Here is a 13,322-nt window from a genome sequence, read left to right as displayed (position 1 = left end):
CTTTCAGTGAGAGTGATAGAGATGACCTAAGAGAAGGTCATGATTTCAAAGTCAGATAGCCAGGCAGAGAAGCTAGCCCAGAGTCTTAAAGACAGTTCTGAATGTAGGATTTGTCCTGAGACTCAGGGCATGAGACAGGAGGGAGATCCGTAGTAAAGGATATCACTTCACTAGTGAGAAGAGAAACATCATGGGCTCAAAAACATTAAGCCAGAGCTGACTCCATGCCTGCAAGCAAACAGAAATCTGTCAATAGATGCATGGTGTTGCCTTGATGATGCTAGAATGAGGAGGTTCAACACTGAACCAGCCAGTCAACACCTAATGCTTGCCATGTGACAGGCATACTAGTAGTTCTAAGCATAGAGGTCAAGGCCTCTGTGTCATAGAGCTTTCATTCTAACAGAGGGAGACACATAATAAGTACTTTAAAACGGGAATGTCACGTAGTTAAACGTCACATGAAGAAAATAAACAGTGTGCTGAGAGTGTCCGGTAGGCTACATTAGAATGGGCGGCCAGAGAAGAGCTCTAAAGAGGTGACATAATCTGAGTCTTTAATGACAAAAAAGAATGAGCCATGCCAAATTCTGGGAATGTGCAACCCTGGAGGGAGGAACAGCTAGTGACAATGAAAGGACCATCTTGTATTGGAGCATAAGAAAATCCCAACGTTTGTGGACTTTACAATGAAAGAGCAAAAGTAGTAAGAGGTGAGCTCAGAGAAAAAGAAAAGAAACAGATCATATAAGGAATTAAAGGGCCTAGACAGGGATTTGGAATTCCTTCTAACTAAGCTACTGGAGGATTTTAAGCAAATGAGTACAACCAACCCCCAGGTCATATTTCCCAAGATGACTGTTTCATTTGCAAAAGAGGGACGGTGGGCCGCTGGAGTGTCTTAGACCACAGAGTAGTGATATGTGCTTGCTGCCGCCTTCGAACTTTGTGTGGTGATCCGAGGTTGAGCGTAGACAGTGAGCTGGTGATGAAGTCAAAGAAACCTGACTTCCATGCTGTTGTCATGGGAAAGAAAGTCAGCTTGCTGGAATTCAGCTCCACCACTTGCCAGAGCCCTGTCAGCACCCTGGGCCTTCCTCGAAACCTCCTCAAAAGCCCCCTGCTTGTCTCTGCTGAGCTCTTGTTAGATTGTGAGCTTTATGAAGTAAGCACTATAGTCAATAAATCCTTCTATTTCCCAATGTACTGCACAGGGACTAGCCAGGATCCGTGTCTAGGAGTTTATTTAGTAGCATTCCGAGGCATTAATAGAATAAGAGGTTGACACTACCCATCCTGCCCTGTTTCTGGAAATGCCAGCAAGCTTCGTGGGGAGGGAGCTAACTCTGGGTCCAAGACTTACTGAGTTCACCATCCATTGCTTCAGCCATCCTGTGCTAATTGATGAGAATATTGTGAGCCATGATATTCAAGTCTGACCCCCCTCTGAATTAAAACCATACCCATTGGACTTCATTTATAGTAGTTCCCTCCTTATCCACAGTTTCGCTTCCCACAGTTTCAGATATCCATGGTCACCTGTTGTTCAAAAATACTAAATGGAAAATTCCAGAAATGAACAATTTGTATGTTTTAAGTCGCCCGCTGTTCTAAGTGGTGTGATGAAACCTTGCATCCCCCTGCTCCAGCCTGCTTGGGATGTGAGTCATCACTTTGTCCAGTGCATCCATATACAGATGCCCCCTGCTGTTAGTCACTTAGTAGCCATCTCAGTCATCACATCAATTGTCCTGGTATTGCAGTGCTTGTGTTTAAATAACATTTTTACTTAATAATGGCTCCAAAACACAAGAGTAGTGATGCTGGCAAGTAAGATATGCCAAAAGGAAGCCATAAAGTGCTTCTTTAAGTAAAAAGGCATGTCTATGTAGGGAAAAATAGTGTATATAGGTTCGGTACTATCTGTGGTATCAGGCATCCACTGGAGGTCTTGGAATGTATTCTCTGCAGATAAGGGGGAACTACTGTATTGACATCTAAAAAGTAGATCCCCCCTGGCTGGTTTGGCTCAGTGGATAGAGCATCGACCTACGGACTGAAGGATCCCAGGTTCAATTCCAGTGAAGGTCACATGCCCGGGGTTACTGGCTCGATCCCCAGTAGGGATCGTGTAGGAGGCAGCTGATCAATGATTCTCTCTCATCATTGATATTTCTATTTCTCTCTCCCTTTCCCTTCCTCTCTGAAATCAATAAAAATATATTTAAAAAATAAAATAAATAATAAAAAGTAGATCCCACCCTCTAAATCCTGAGATATCTTCTTCTTGCATAGTGTGTGTAAACCATGAGCCACAAAAGAATAATCTGATAAGAGAACATGAGTATCATACTTACATATCCATATTCTAAATCCCAGCACCAGCAGTAATTGCAAAATCTTACAAAACATGCCCGGAGAAAGTCCCCAATAAGGATTGTGACATAAGTGGTCAAAACATCAGAAACAGTCAGCCGCACAAATTCCTGTGGAGATATTATCTGCATTACAATTTGCATTTTTGTCTTTAAATGGTCCTAGTGTTGACAGCGAATTTGTCATGTTTCTAAACAGTATGAGCATGAAAACTGCAATTAATGGTAAAGAAACTAGTTAGGCATGTCTAGCAAATGAAGAATGTTTCACTCTTATTTTATTTGTCTAAAAATAATTATTTTCTGTTCCAAAATCACTGTATTAAAAGTCTTATTACTGAGAAACTTTTATAAGCATCACACAATATCCCAAAATAGGAAAATATTGGCCATGTGGAAGTATAAAATTTAATCTGGCAAACAGCAATATTTATAAATTTTAAAGACAAACTTGGAAAAAGCACCTGCAGCATAGATGATAGAAGATTCATTTTTCTAACACATGAAAACTTTTACAAATCAGTATGACAATAGATGGGTGATCCAATTAGGAAAAGAATTGGCAAATGTTGCGAACAAGAAATCCTCAGGAGAAAATACACAGTCAATTAAAACATTGGGAAATACTTAAGCCCCACAGTATTATAAATTAAAACAACAATCTGCTTTATTAGAACACCAATAGGTAGTAAACAACTCACTTTGTTTGAAAACAATCCTTCTGTTACGTGCAACTCTAAAAGGGGTATAAAAGGAGAACTTCCCTCAGTGAATGGATGTGAGGCATGCATGAGATAATGTATATGAAATTCACAGCCAGCACATGGTAAGCATTCAATAAATCTTAGCTGTATTTTATTAGTTTAAGCAATAAAAAATTAGGCCACACTTATGGAAGAACTATTGACTCTGCTCTTTTTTAATCCATTAATTGTCATGCACTCTGTTTGCGATATTACCTGCCCCACCATTGTTTCCCAGCAGGGTCCTCGAGGTACATCTGCAGGGTGCACGTAAAAGGGTGCCCCGGTGCTATTTCCAGTGAGTGTTGCATTGTAGGCCTTGATCATGTTGGCTTCCCACAAGGTAATATTGACCCTTACTAGCTTTTCCTCTTCAATCTAGAAAGCAAGCAATAGCAACAAAAGTGAACATAACACAGATATCAAATGCATGTCTAGCAGTCTTAAGACTGGGAATGTAACAACATGCTGATGGCAATCCAGACACACGATTTACCTTGTTGTTGATCTCATCCAACAAGGCAAGAATAAATACATACAAGTTGCCCAAAAGAAGAGCAAAAATGCGTATCAGTAGCCATTTTAGAGCAATGAGGGGATGGTAGTCTTCCAATTCAGCAAACAAGTCAAACAATGTTGGACAGAACATCCCCAGGAGGGACATGACCATGTTCATCTGCAAGGAGACACAAGGGATAAATTGGGTTAATAGTATTTAGAAATTATTATTGCTTTCCTCCAGACTTTTGCAAAGTTCCAGCTAGATACCTTTGATCTTTTATTAGACTAAAGAAGATTATCTTGTGCATTTTTAAAATGTAATCTTAATAAAAAAAAATCAAAGTCAATATCAACTCACATTCTCAAGATTTGGATGTATATGAACTTGTATATGTGCCAGTAATAACAGTGTTTCCTGGTATAATGAGGGATGCAATTTACATCACTCACTACCCAAAGAACCTGTATTGTTCTGTATGGTAACTGATTCTGATATGATGATACACACTACACAACATATTTCCAAAGGCAATGGAAAATGATCTGCTTGAAGAATGAGATCCAAATTAGAAATAATAACTTGACAATCATCAGCATATGAGTTAGTTTAATTAGTTAGAATGAATGACTTCCTTGAGATGTGCTCAGGACTAAACATTGAATTCAGGGACATGCAAACTGTTAGGAGCAAAAGAAGTGCTTTATCAAAAAAAAAAAAAAAACAGAGGACAATCAGGGAAACAAAAGAAGAACATATAGTATGATGTTATTGAAGCCACTGAAGCCAAGGCAAGACAGTTTCAAAAGGATGACTGGTTCATGATGCCAAAAGCAAGAGAATGATGAGAGAGAGAGGGGTTGGGGGTCGGGGCAAGTAGGAAATGTGTGGTCCTTCTCTCCTGACTGACTGGCATCCTTACGATTATATTATTTGGCTAAATTAAGTCAAAGGAAAAAAATCCAGAGCAGGTACTACTTTTATGGTGGAGGAAAAGCCTTCCTTAAACTAAAAAAAAAAATTTTAAAAAAAGGATTTCTGGTAACGTTTCAGGTAACATTAGCAACTATCCTTCCTAAATACCTGGCTCAAACTGCCACCATTAAACATTTCCTATTTCCCCTTGTGGATTCCATATTTTGATTAGAAGTACTAGTCTATATTTAGAAAATAATTGTCAATACGCTTTTTCCATTTTTATTAAGAACATTATATATGCATGACCAACAGGAGCTAAAAATCAGCATAACATAAAATCAGCATGATATCATTTCAGCCTAAAGTAAAAACTTGGCAGATCTTATACAATCTTATATAAGGTAAATTTAATTCTGGTTTATCAAATTTATAGTTATGCATAACTCCCCATTATTACCTTTGTTGGCTCCTAGGACTCAGGGATCTCCTAAAATGGGTATTAAACTGGTTCTTACAAAGAGTGACCCTTTTCATGATTGACAATCAACTACCCATCCTTTACTGTGGTTCATTTATACAAAAATATAGTCAATATGAACCATAGACTAAAGTGGCATAACTGTGCCTATAAATATTATCACAACTATAAGAAAGAATGTTGACAGCAAATTTAGTAAAGGCTTTGAAGTTCATTTGTTTTAAGTAAATGAAATATCTCCACCAAATGACTGTTTCACAGGTTTCCATGAAATGTCTGTGTTTTAATAGTCTCTTAAATGAATGGCCTTCCATCTCCAATGTTACCATTGCTAAATATAGAATGCTTTTGTTTGTTAGTTTTTGTTGTAACTAATACCATTTTCTGTCTCAACATGTTTAAGGAGATTCTATACTGTGAAGACTTAACCTTTTTGGTCTATGAGGCTCTGCAGAAATTTCAGTGTGGGAAGTCTATACTAAATCTACCCAAACTTTGAAAATGCCTAAGTTCTAAATGGTGCCACATTGCATGCTGGAACATTTTATTAAAGAGAATAGGCCTTAGCAACAATATATGATCAATGATTTCCTGATTTTAAATATCAACCTCTGACCTCCCTTCTCTGACCTGCTGAATGGGCAGATATGCTGGGGGGAAAAATGACAATCTTATTTAATGCCTGGAAAGAGTTAACCTTCCTAATTTGAATAGCATTCAGAGGGGGAGGAAAGAAGGCTAGGAGGAGAAAAGGGAGATAGGGAGTTAGGCTGCTAGTGAAAAAGAGCGAGAAGCCCAGACTTGCCCAAAGTGGGGGAGGCAATCTGAATGTGTCCACGAGATAAACACAGGAACCAAGGCTCTATCATCGCTGCTTCAGAGAATTCAGGCAACAAATGGATCTTTCAGTTACAGATGCAGGATCTACAGAGAAATCAGCGTAAGTTCATGAAAAGAGTGTGGGGCTTGAAACCAAGAATCCTAGGTTTTAACTCACTTTTCTCCATAGTTCTGTGACCACGAACACATCACCTAATCTCCTGAGAGTCCTCATCCTCTTGTAAACTATACTGGTTGGAATACATGTGTGCTAACATCTCTCCCAACTGTCATGTTCCAGAATGTCCCAAAATGAAGGACAGCCAGTAGACAGCTTTGCAAATAAGGCTGGGATAGAGTGGAAAATGTGGGACAGGGTTGGCTAACTCACAGGGCAGATGGAGGAAAGAGGTAGAGAGTGGCCTTATTTAATGTTCTGCCATAGAAGCATAACCCACAAAATCTCAAATGTCAGGTTCTAAGCACATAAAAAGCATGCAGAGACGAACTTCATTTTTTTCCCACCACCCAAGGGTGTCAGGATCTTGCTGCGCAAATTCCTGGGATCTCTTCACAGCCCAAAAGATGAGGTATCCACTCCCGGCAAGTGTTAGAAACACGAAGAAGTTAGCGAGAAACCTCAGGAATCTGATCAGATGGACGTTTTCTTCTACTTGGGCCGCTCTTTCTTCGATGATAGCTTCCTAAAACCAGGAAAAAGAGAAATATCTGAGCTACACAAGTATCATGAACTCAGAAATTAATTTTTCTAACATCAGAATGTAAAATGTGAAAATAAACTAAATCTGGGATTTCACAAACCAGTGAATATTGCCAGTAAGTGAGAACAAGTGAGAGAAAGGAGGAATTCTTACAAACCATCTCTAGCCACTCTAATAGGATAGTCTTCATTCTAAATTCTCTTCCAGTACAGTTTTCTAAAAGCTACAAAATAATACTTCAAAGTCATCTTAAATATTGAGCATTGTTCTGTTATATAAAATATCTGATTCTGATTACTAATGGTCCTCTATTTTAAGCCAATGGCATTATTTTAATACCAAACGTAGAGAAGAGATAGTGCTGTTGTGGGTCATCAGATATTTTCCAGTCATAATCAGAACTCTGCCCAAGTCCCAGTAGGCAGAAATGATGAGTTAATCTTTCTTTTAATTGTCAAGATACTTTGTTAGCTGGAACATATGGGATTGCTCCCATTTTACTCTGACAAATACAAAGTAAAGCCCTAGGCGGTTTGGCTCAGTGGATAGAGCGTCGGCCGGCAGACTGAAGAGTCCCAGGTTCTATTCCGGTCAAGGGCATATGCCTGGGTTGCAGACTCGGTCCCAGTAGTGGGCATGCAGGAAACAGCCAATCAATGAGTTTCTCTCATCATTGATGTTTCTATCTCTCTCTCCCTCTCTCTCCCTCTCTGAAATCAATAAAAAATACATATATTAGAAATACAAAGAAAAGACTCTGGAAGGTGGCCATCTTTACCTTAAAGTTCATTGTGATAGAATTGAATTTGTTGTCTGCTGTTTCCGGATTGCCGATCAGGTAGTCCCAGCTGCAGAACACCTTCCAGCTGAAGTTGAAGGTGTTGTCATCACCACCCCCATCGTCACCAATATTTTGGGTCATTCTATAAAAACAGGAAGTTTAATCCAGCAACCAGAATACAAAAAAGGGGGAGAATAAAGGGAATGTTAAAACATCATAAGTATAGGTTAATTAGAGAAGCAATAGCTAAAAGACATATTTTCAAACACTTTTTTTAAATAACCAGAAAATAGAAGTTTATTTTTAAATTTTGTTTTAAGTTTTTACACTGTGCATTTGTCAGGCTTTCAAGATTAAAAGACTTGATGGTTTTAAAAATTAAACAGGTTATATAAAAATACATATTTTTATTTGTTTTCCTAAACTGTTTTCTTAGCTCATATACTAGGCTCTTAACCTTTTGTGGGATAAGGCTCTCTTTAGAAATCTGAAGGAAACCATCGGGTCCCTCCCAGGAAAAGAAAATATGGGTAGGTTCTGACACTGTTCTACACAACTTCAAGGTTCCCAGACCCCCTGAAGCCTCGAGATGGACGAAGCCAGGTCAGGTCAGGAAATCACTGCATGCATTTCAATTCTCCCTAGAATGTCCTCCAAAAAAGTGATTGCATCAAATGCATGACATTTCTCCATTACTCTGCAACTCTTGATCAAAAATCAAGATAGTAGTTGCACATATTCTACTCAGTGATTTAAAAAATATTTTTTTGGATTGGAAAGTTTAAATGCACTTACTTGCACATTTATTTCAGTAGTTAGAGAACTGTATTATACATATTCCACTTTTTTCCCCTAATCACTAAAAATAGCAAAACTGAAATTTCATATGATACATATTATAAAATGGTCCTATAAGGCTTTGGTTTTTTAAATATGACAGTGATTATGGAACCCAAAAAGAAAGAAGCAATATGATATAAATGTGACATCATAGGTTGACAGGCATCTCTAGGGTCATCTAAATTCCCCCAATGTCCCCACCCCTTATGAAAGTTTATCTATTTTAAATGGCTAATGTGTTATGAAAAAATAACCAAATATAATTTGGTTCAAATAGATCTTACAGTCAAATGGCTGTAGGTAGGTCACTGGGTATGTCTAATATGATTTTATCATCTGTAAAATAATTAAACTACTACCTACTTTGTAATGTTTAAGGGTTAATAGATAAATATATTCTCTCTTTTCCTAATTTAAAAATATTTATATGCATGTATTGAAGCTGGTTTATGGTATATATAGGTTTTTAATATATAGAGGATAGTCTATGTGGACAAAATTTTTAACACTATTTGAGGCTTATATGTGAACATTATTTAGGTATTCAATGCTCTGCTTGTTAGCTTAGTCTATTATGGCCAGTCTCATAAACAGAAAAAGAGGTATATCTAATCTCAATGAACCCTACAACAGGTGAAAGTCTTGGAAATGCCTGTTGGGATAAAACAGACAGCAAGAGCCATCTCAGTAAGGCATGCCTGCCCTGAATGACTCAGTTATTTCCAGTAGTTTGCTGCTCTGGATATACCAAAATTTTTAGCTCAAAAAACTGTTTTTAATAGGAACAATTAGATATTGAAATTACAGCACCTTTACTTTGTGATACAAAACTTCAAAGAGATGAAGACAACATATGAAGGGGCTAATGGTCTCCATGTTATACAACTTTACATTATGCTGTATTAATTTGCTTTTAATACATATGTAACTTTTGACTATGAATATTTCTAAGCTTAGTAAGTGGTTAGTAATGTACACTGCCTCAGAAGGAAGGAAGGAAAGAAGGAAGGAAGAAAGGAAAGAAGGAAGGAAGAAAGGGAGGAAGGAAGGAAGGAAGGAAGGAAGGAAGGAAGGAAGGAAGGAGGGAAGGAGGGAGGGAGGGAGGGAGGAAGGAAGGAAGGAACTAAGACTATAGTGATCAACCATCTTGGTTTGCCAGGGACTGAATGGGTTTCCAGGGCACAGGACGTCAGTGCTAAAAGAGGGAGAGTCCTGAGTCAATAAAGTTAGTCACCCTGTCTTAAAACCTCAAAGAACTTTCTTGGATTTCCATATCATATTACCTTCCAATTTCCCTATTAAATAATTAAAATTAGATATTGGCCACCATTTTATAGATGAGGATGCCTAGACAAACAGTATGGGCAAGATGTTCAAGTCCATCCGTAGACTAATTGATTTCAAAACCTAGTTTCCTTCTATTTGATTTTAATAATGTAACTCATAAAGCCACCGATGTTTATTCCAATAATATATTCTATCGGGGTGGGGATGAGGGGAGGCAATGATAAATGATTTTGTACAATCACTTATATCTCATTAATTCTCTTTCTACCAAGCCTTGTTCCCAAAGCTAGGAGTGGGTGGGAGTTATGAATTGCTTTGTAACTGTTTTGCAATACATAATAACGAGTTTAAACCACTGGCCAATCAGGTAACAAACAACCAAAGGTCCATGCTAGAGGGAGGGACCAAAACCAGGCTGGTTTCATCGGCATAATATGAATGACTTTAAGAGAGAAAATGTGGATTTTGTGCCCTGCAACTATGCTAAATGGCATCTTTAAGCTAGTTAGGAAAAACTGCCATTTCCTCTAGGCTGGCATTATCCAATATGGTCACCACCAGCAACATGTGGTCACTGAATGCTTGAAATGTGATAATATAAAATACACACAAGACTTCAAAGTCAGTACCAAAAAAATCCTCAATAATAATATTAATTTAATTATTTGTTAATGCATTTGCTATATTGAATAAAATATATTATTAAAATTCATTAATTCGATGTTTCTCTTCCCTCCTCTCTCTCAAAAAAATCAATAAAAGTATTTCTAAATTAAATTAATTTACCTGTGTAAATTAATACGGCTCCTAGAAAATTTTAAGTGAGATGTGTGGTTCATCTTGTATTTCTTTGCACAATGCTGTTCTATAATCTTAAAATTCACCAACTAGAAAATTATTGTAATGAATACACAAATCCATTAATGTGCAACCGCATAAACCTATGTGACTGCTCTGTCATTGGGGTTACATTTGATTCTTCAATAATCCAATGGGTTATAATCCTAACAAAATTATCGACAGTTATTAATTATTTACCACCAGCCAGATATGTTCTCAGTATTAACTCATTTCATGTATTAACTCATTTAGTCCTCATGGCCATCCTAAGACCAAGGTGTTATTACAACTCTATTAAGAAGGAAACTAGAGAACAGAACATTTGTGTAAGTTGTCAAAGGTCTTTTAGTCCATGGTAGAGCTGGGATTTGCATCCATGCAGACCAGCTGGGGATACACAGCCGCTGCAGAATCACTGAAAAGAGCTGCGTAACTGGACATACACAAACTTCCTTGCCCAGTGACTAAGGACATTGAAGGACCAACTCATAAATGATCCGCATGAGGTCTCTCTAATGTGACTGGCACCCTGACTTTAGTCTTGGCAAATCAAAATGGGGGGTGTGCGGGAGGCAGCCGATCAGTGATTCTCTCTCATCATTAATGTTTCTATCTCTCTTTCTCTCTCCCTTCCTCTCTGAAGTCAATATATATATTAAAGTAAAAAAAAAAATATGGTAAAGACTAGAAATATCTTAGATTTTGGGAATGTAATAATACTGTATTAGGTAGATAGATAACTAATACTAGTTATTTAAGATCTCTGATTACACTTGGGCAGTAGATAAATATTTTGGATGTGGGGTCTCCAGGAAGGCTTTCATCATGTCATGAAGAGGCTTAAAAACTAAGTATGACAGTGTTCTTTGGTAGAACAGTCACTGTGACAGGGACAAGACCCAAAGTGTGTCACAGACTTGGACCCTCAGACAAGGCCATTCCCTGAAGTGAAGCAAAGGGTCAGTTCTCCCTGTGCAGAGTCAACTAAAAGGGTTGGGCCGAAACGGGTTTGGCTCAGTGGATAGAGCGTCGGCCTGCAGACTGAAAGGTCCCGGGTTCGATTCCGGTCAAGGGCATGTACCTGGGTTGCGGGCACATCCCCGGTGGGGGATGTGCAGGAGGCAGCTGATCGATGTTTCTCTCTCATCGATGTTTCTGACTCTCTATCTCTCTCCTTTCCTCTCTGTAAAAAATCAATAAAATATATTTAAAAAATAAAAATAAAAAAAAATAAAAGGGTTGGGACATTAATTGAGGTGTCTCTCTTTTTCTCCTAAGCTAGAGCAGAGAACTGGCTGAAGGGCAGGTTGCTCATAGCCCCAAACAACTGTGCTAGGTTTCCGCAGAGTGTTACAAATACGGGGGGGGGGGGGGGGGGGGGAGTAGGTTCACAGTTGTGAGTACATGACACACCATGTTTATCCTTGTATTATTATTTATTTATCATTGCATTATTTTCCATACATACAACTGTAAACCTACTTTACCCCCACCCTATGCATTTCAGGCAGAGGAAAAAATTGTTGTTTCATCAGTTCCCTATAAAATTCTTCCTCTTGCTCTAATAAATCCTTTTCTAAGACAAACCATGATGATACTGTTGATCATGATGGTCTCGTGGGGGCCATTTGTTTTTGCCGCCTTATGCAGCTGAAATTTTTTGGATGAGTGATTATACTGGCTTTAAAAAAAGAACAGAGAACAACTGTTTCTGCCTATTGAACTGGTTCTGCAAGTCACAAACCCCTTCACACAAAACGAGGGGTCAGCAGCTGTTTCCCTGTCTTGTTTGCAACATTGCTTCACACGTCAAAGTACAAAAAGGCACATTTTAAAAATATGCTTAAACACAGGACGGGTATGCAGTGAGATGACCCAAAGGCCGCAGCCATGTTCAATCCTTTTGTTTGGAGGATGTAATAGTCTAACATTAGCATCGGTACTAGAACGACATTTTATCTCATAGACTGCATCCTCTTCAGTGGTTCTCAACCTGTGGGTCGTGAACAATGAAAATACACCCTGCATATCAGATATTTACATTCCGATTCATAACAGTAGCAAAATTACAGTTATGAAGTAGCAACGAAAATAATTTTATGGTTGGGGGTCACCACAACATGAGGAATTGTATTAAAGGGTCGCGGCATTAGGAAGGTTGAGAACCACTGCAAATGTAAAACAGAAAAAAAAATTACATCCATTCTCCAGTTTAATTCCAGAAATCATTGCCTGCTTCCCAAGAGCCCAATGAAACTTACGCTTTAAGGACAACCACAAAGCTGTATCCAATGCAGCTGATCCCCACCAGGAAATAGGAGAGCGGCATCCTGAAATTCATCCATCCAATTGTTCGCTGATTGTCGTAATAGCCATAAAAGAGCACGGAATACTGCGCCAGGCCCTAAAATCCAACAACAAAGCCACTTAGCAGATGCCATGAAGAGAAACTCAAAGGAAAAGAAAGATGGATTTTTAAAAGGAATGACAAAATGACATTAATTTTCAAACTTGGGAGATGTCTCTGACATGAGCCCCATTGTTGTGCTTCAGAGAGTGAATGTTTCAGCTGCCACATTGATTGGCAGTTACTTGGTTTCCTTGAAATTCAGGGACTTCTAAATAGACCCAATGTTTAATCAAGTACAGGTTTGCTCAGCTGTGGAGCCATTACCATGAAATGCCCATTGATTAGAACATTAAAACAAAAGGAAAGACACTCACAGAGAGATAACAGATTGACAGCTGTCAGAAGGGAGGGGCATTGCAGGGTTGGGTGATAAAGATGAAGAGATTTAAGCAACAACAACACAAAACAAAAAAACCTCATGGAGACAGACAACAGCATGCTGATTACCAGAGGGAAGGGGATGGGGGGAGGTAGAAGAAGGTAAAGGGGGGATAAATGGTGATGGAAAGAGACTTGACTTGGGGCGGTGAGCACACAATATACTATACAGATGATGCATTATAGAAGCGTACACCTGAAACCTATATAAGTTTATTAACCAACGTCACCC

General features: G+C 38.5%; 1 protein-coding gene across 1 annotated transcript in view; it reads right to left on the bottom strand.

Moving 5' to 3' along the window:
- The window catches only part of TMC1 (transmembrane channel like 1), a 235,628-nt gene that overhangs the window by 25,283 nt on the left and 197,023 nt on the right, over positions 1 to 13,322 (bottom strand). The window contains exons 12-17 of the mRNA XM_023752328.1: positions 12,564 to 12,706; positions 7,333 to 7,477; positions 6,342 to 6,536; positions 3,615 to 3,794; positions 3,335 to 3,496; positions 2,358 to 2,486 (exon numbers count right to left, since the gene is read on the bottom strand). Coding sequence (XP_023608096.1) covers positions 2,358 to 2,486; positions 3,335 to 3,496; positions 3,615 to 3,794; positions 6,342 to 6,536; positions 7,333 to 7,477; positions 12,564 to 12,706 — 954 coding nt within the window. The remainder of the gene's footprint in view (positions 1 to 2,357; positions 2,487 to 3,334; positions 3,497 to 3,614; positions 3,795 to 6,341; positions 6,537 to 7,332; positions 7,478 to 12,563; positions 12,707 to 13,322) is intronic.

Source organism: Myotis lucifugus, unplaced genomic scaffold, assembly GCF_000147115.1.
Source record: "Myotis lucifugus unplaced genomic scaffold, Myoluc2.0 scaffold_31, whole genome shotgun sequence".
Classification (NCBI taxonomy): domain Eukaryota; kingdom Metazoa; phylum Chordata; class Mammalia; order Chiroptera; family Vespertilionidae; genus Myotis; species Myotis lucifugus.
Note: the sequence above shows the minus strand (reverse complement) of the source record. Positions and strands in the feature narration are given on the sequence as shown.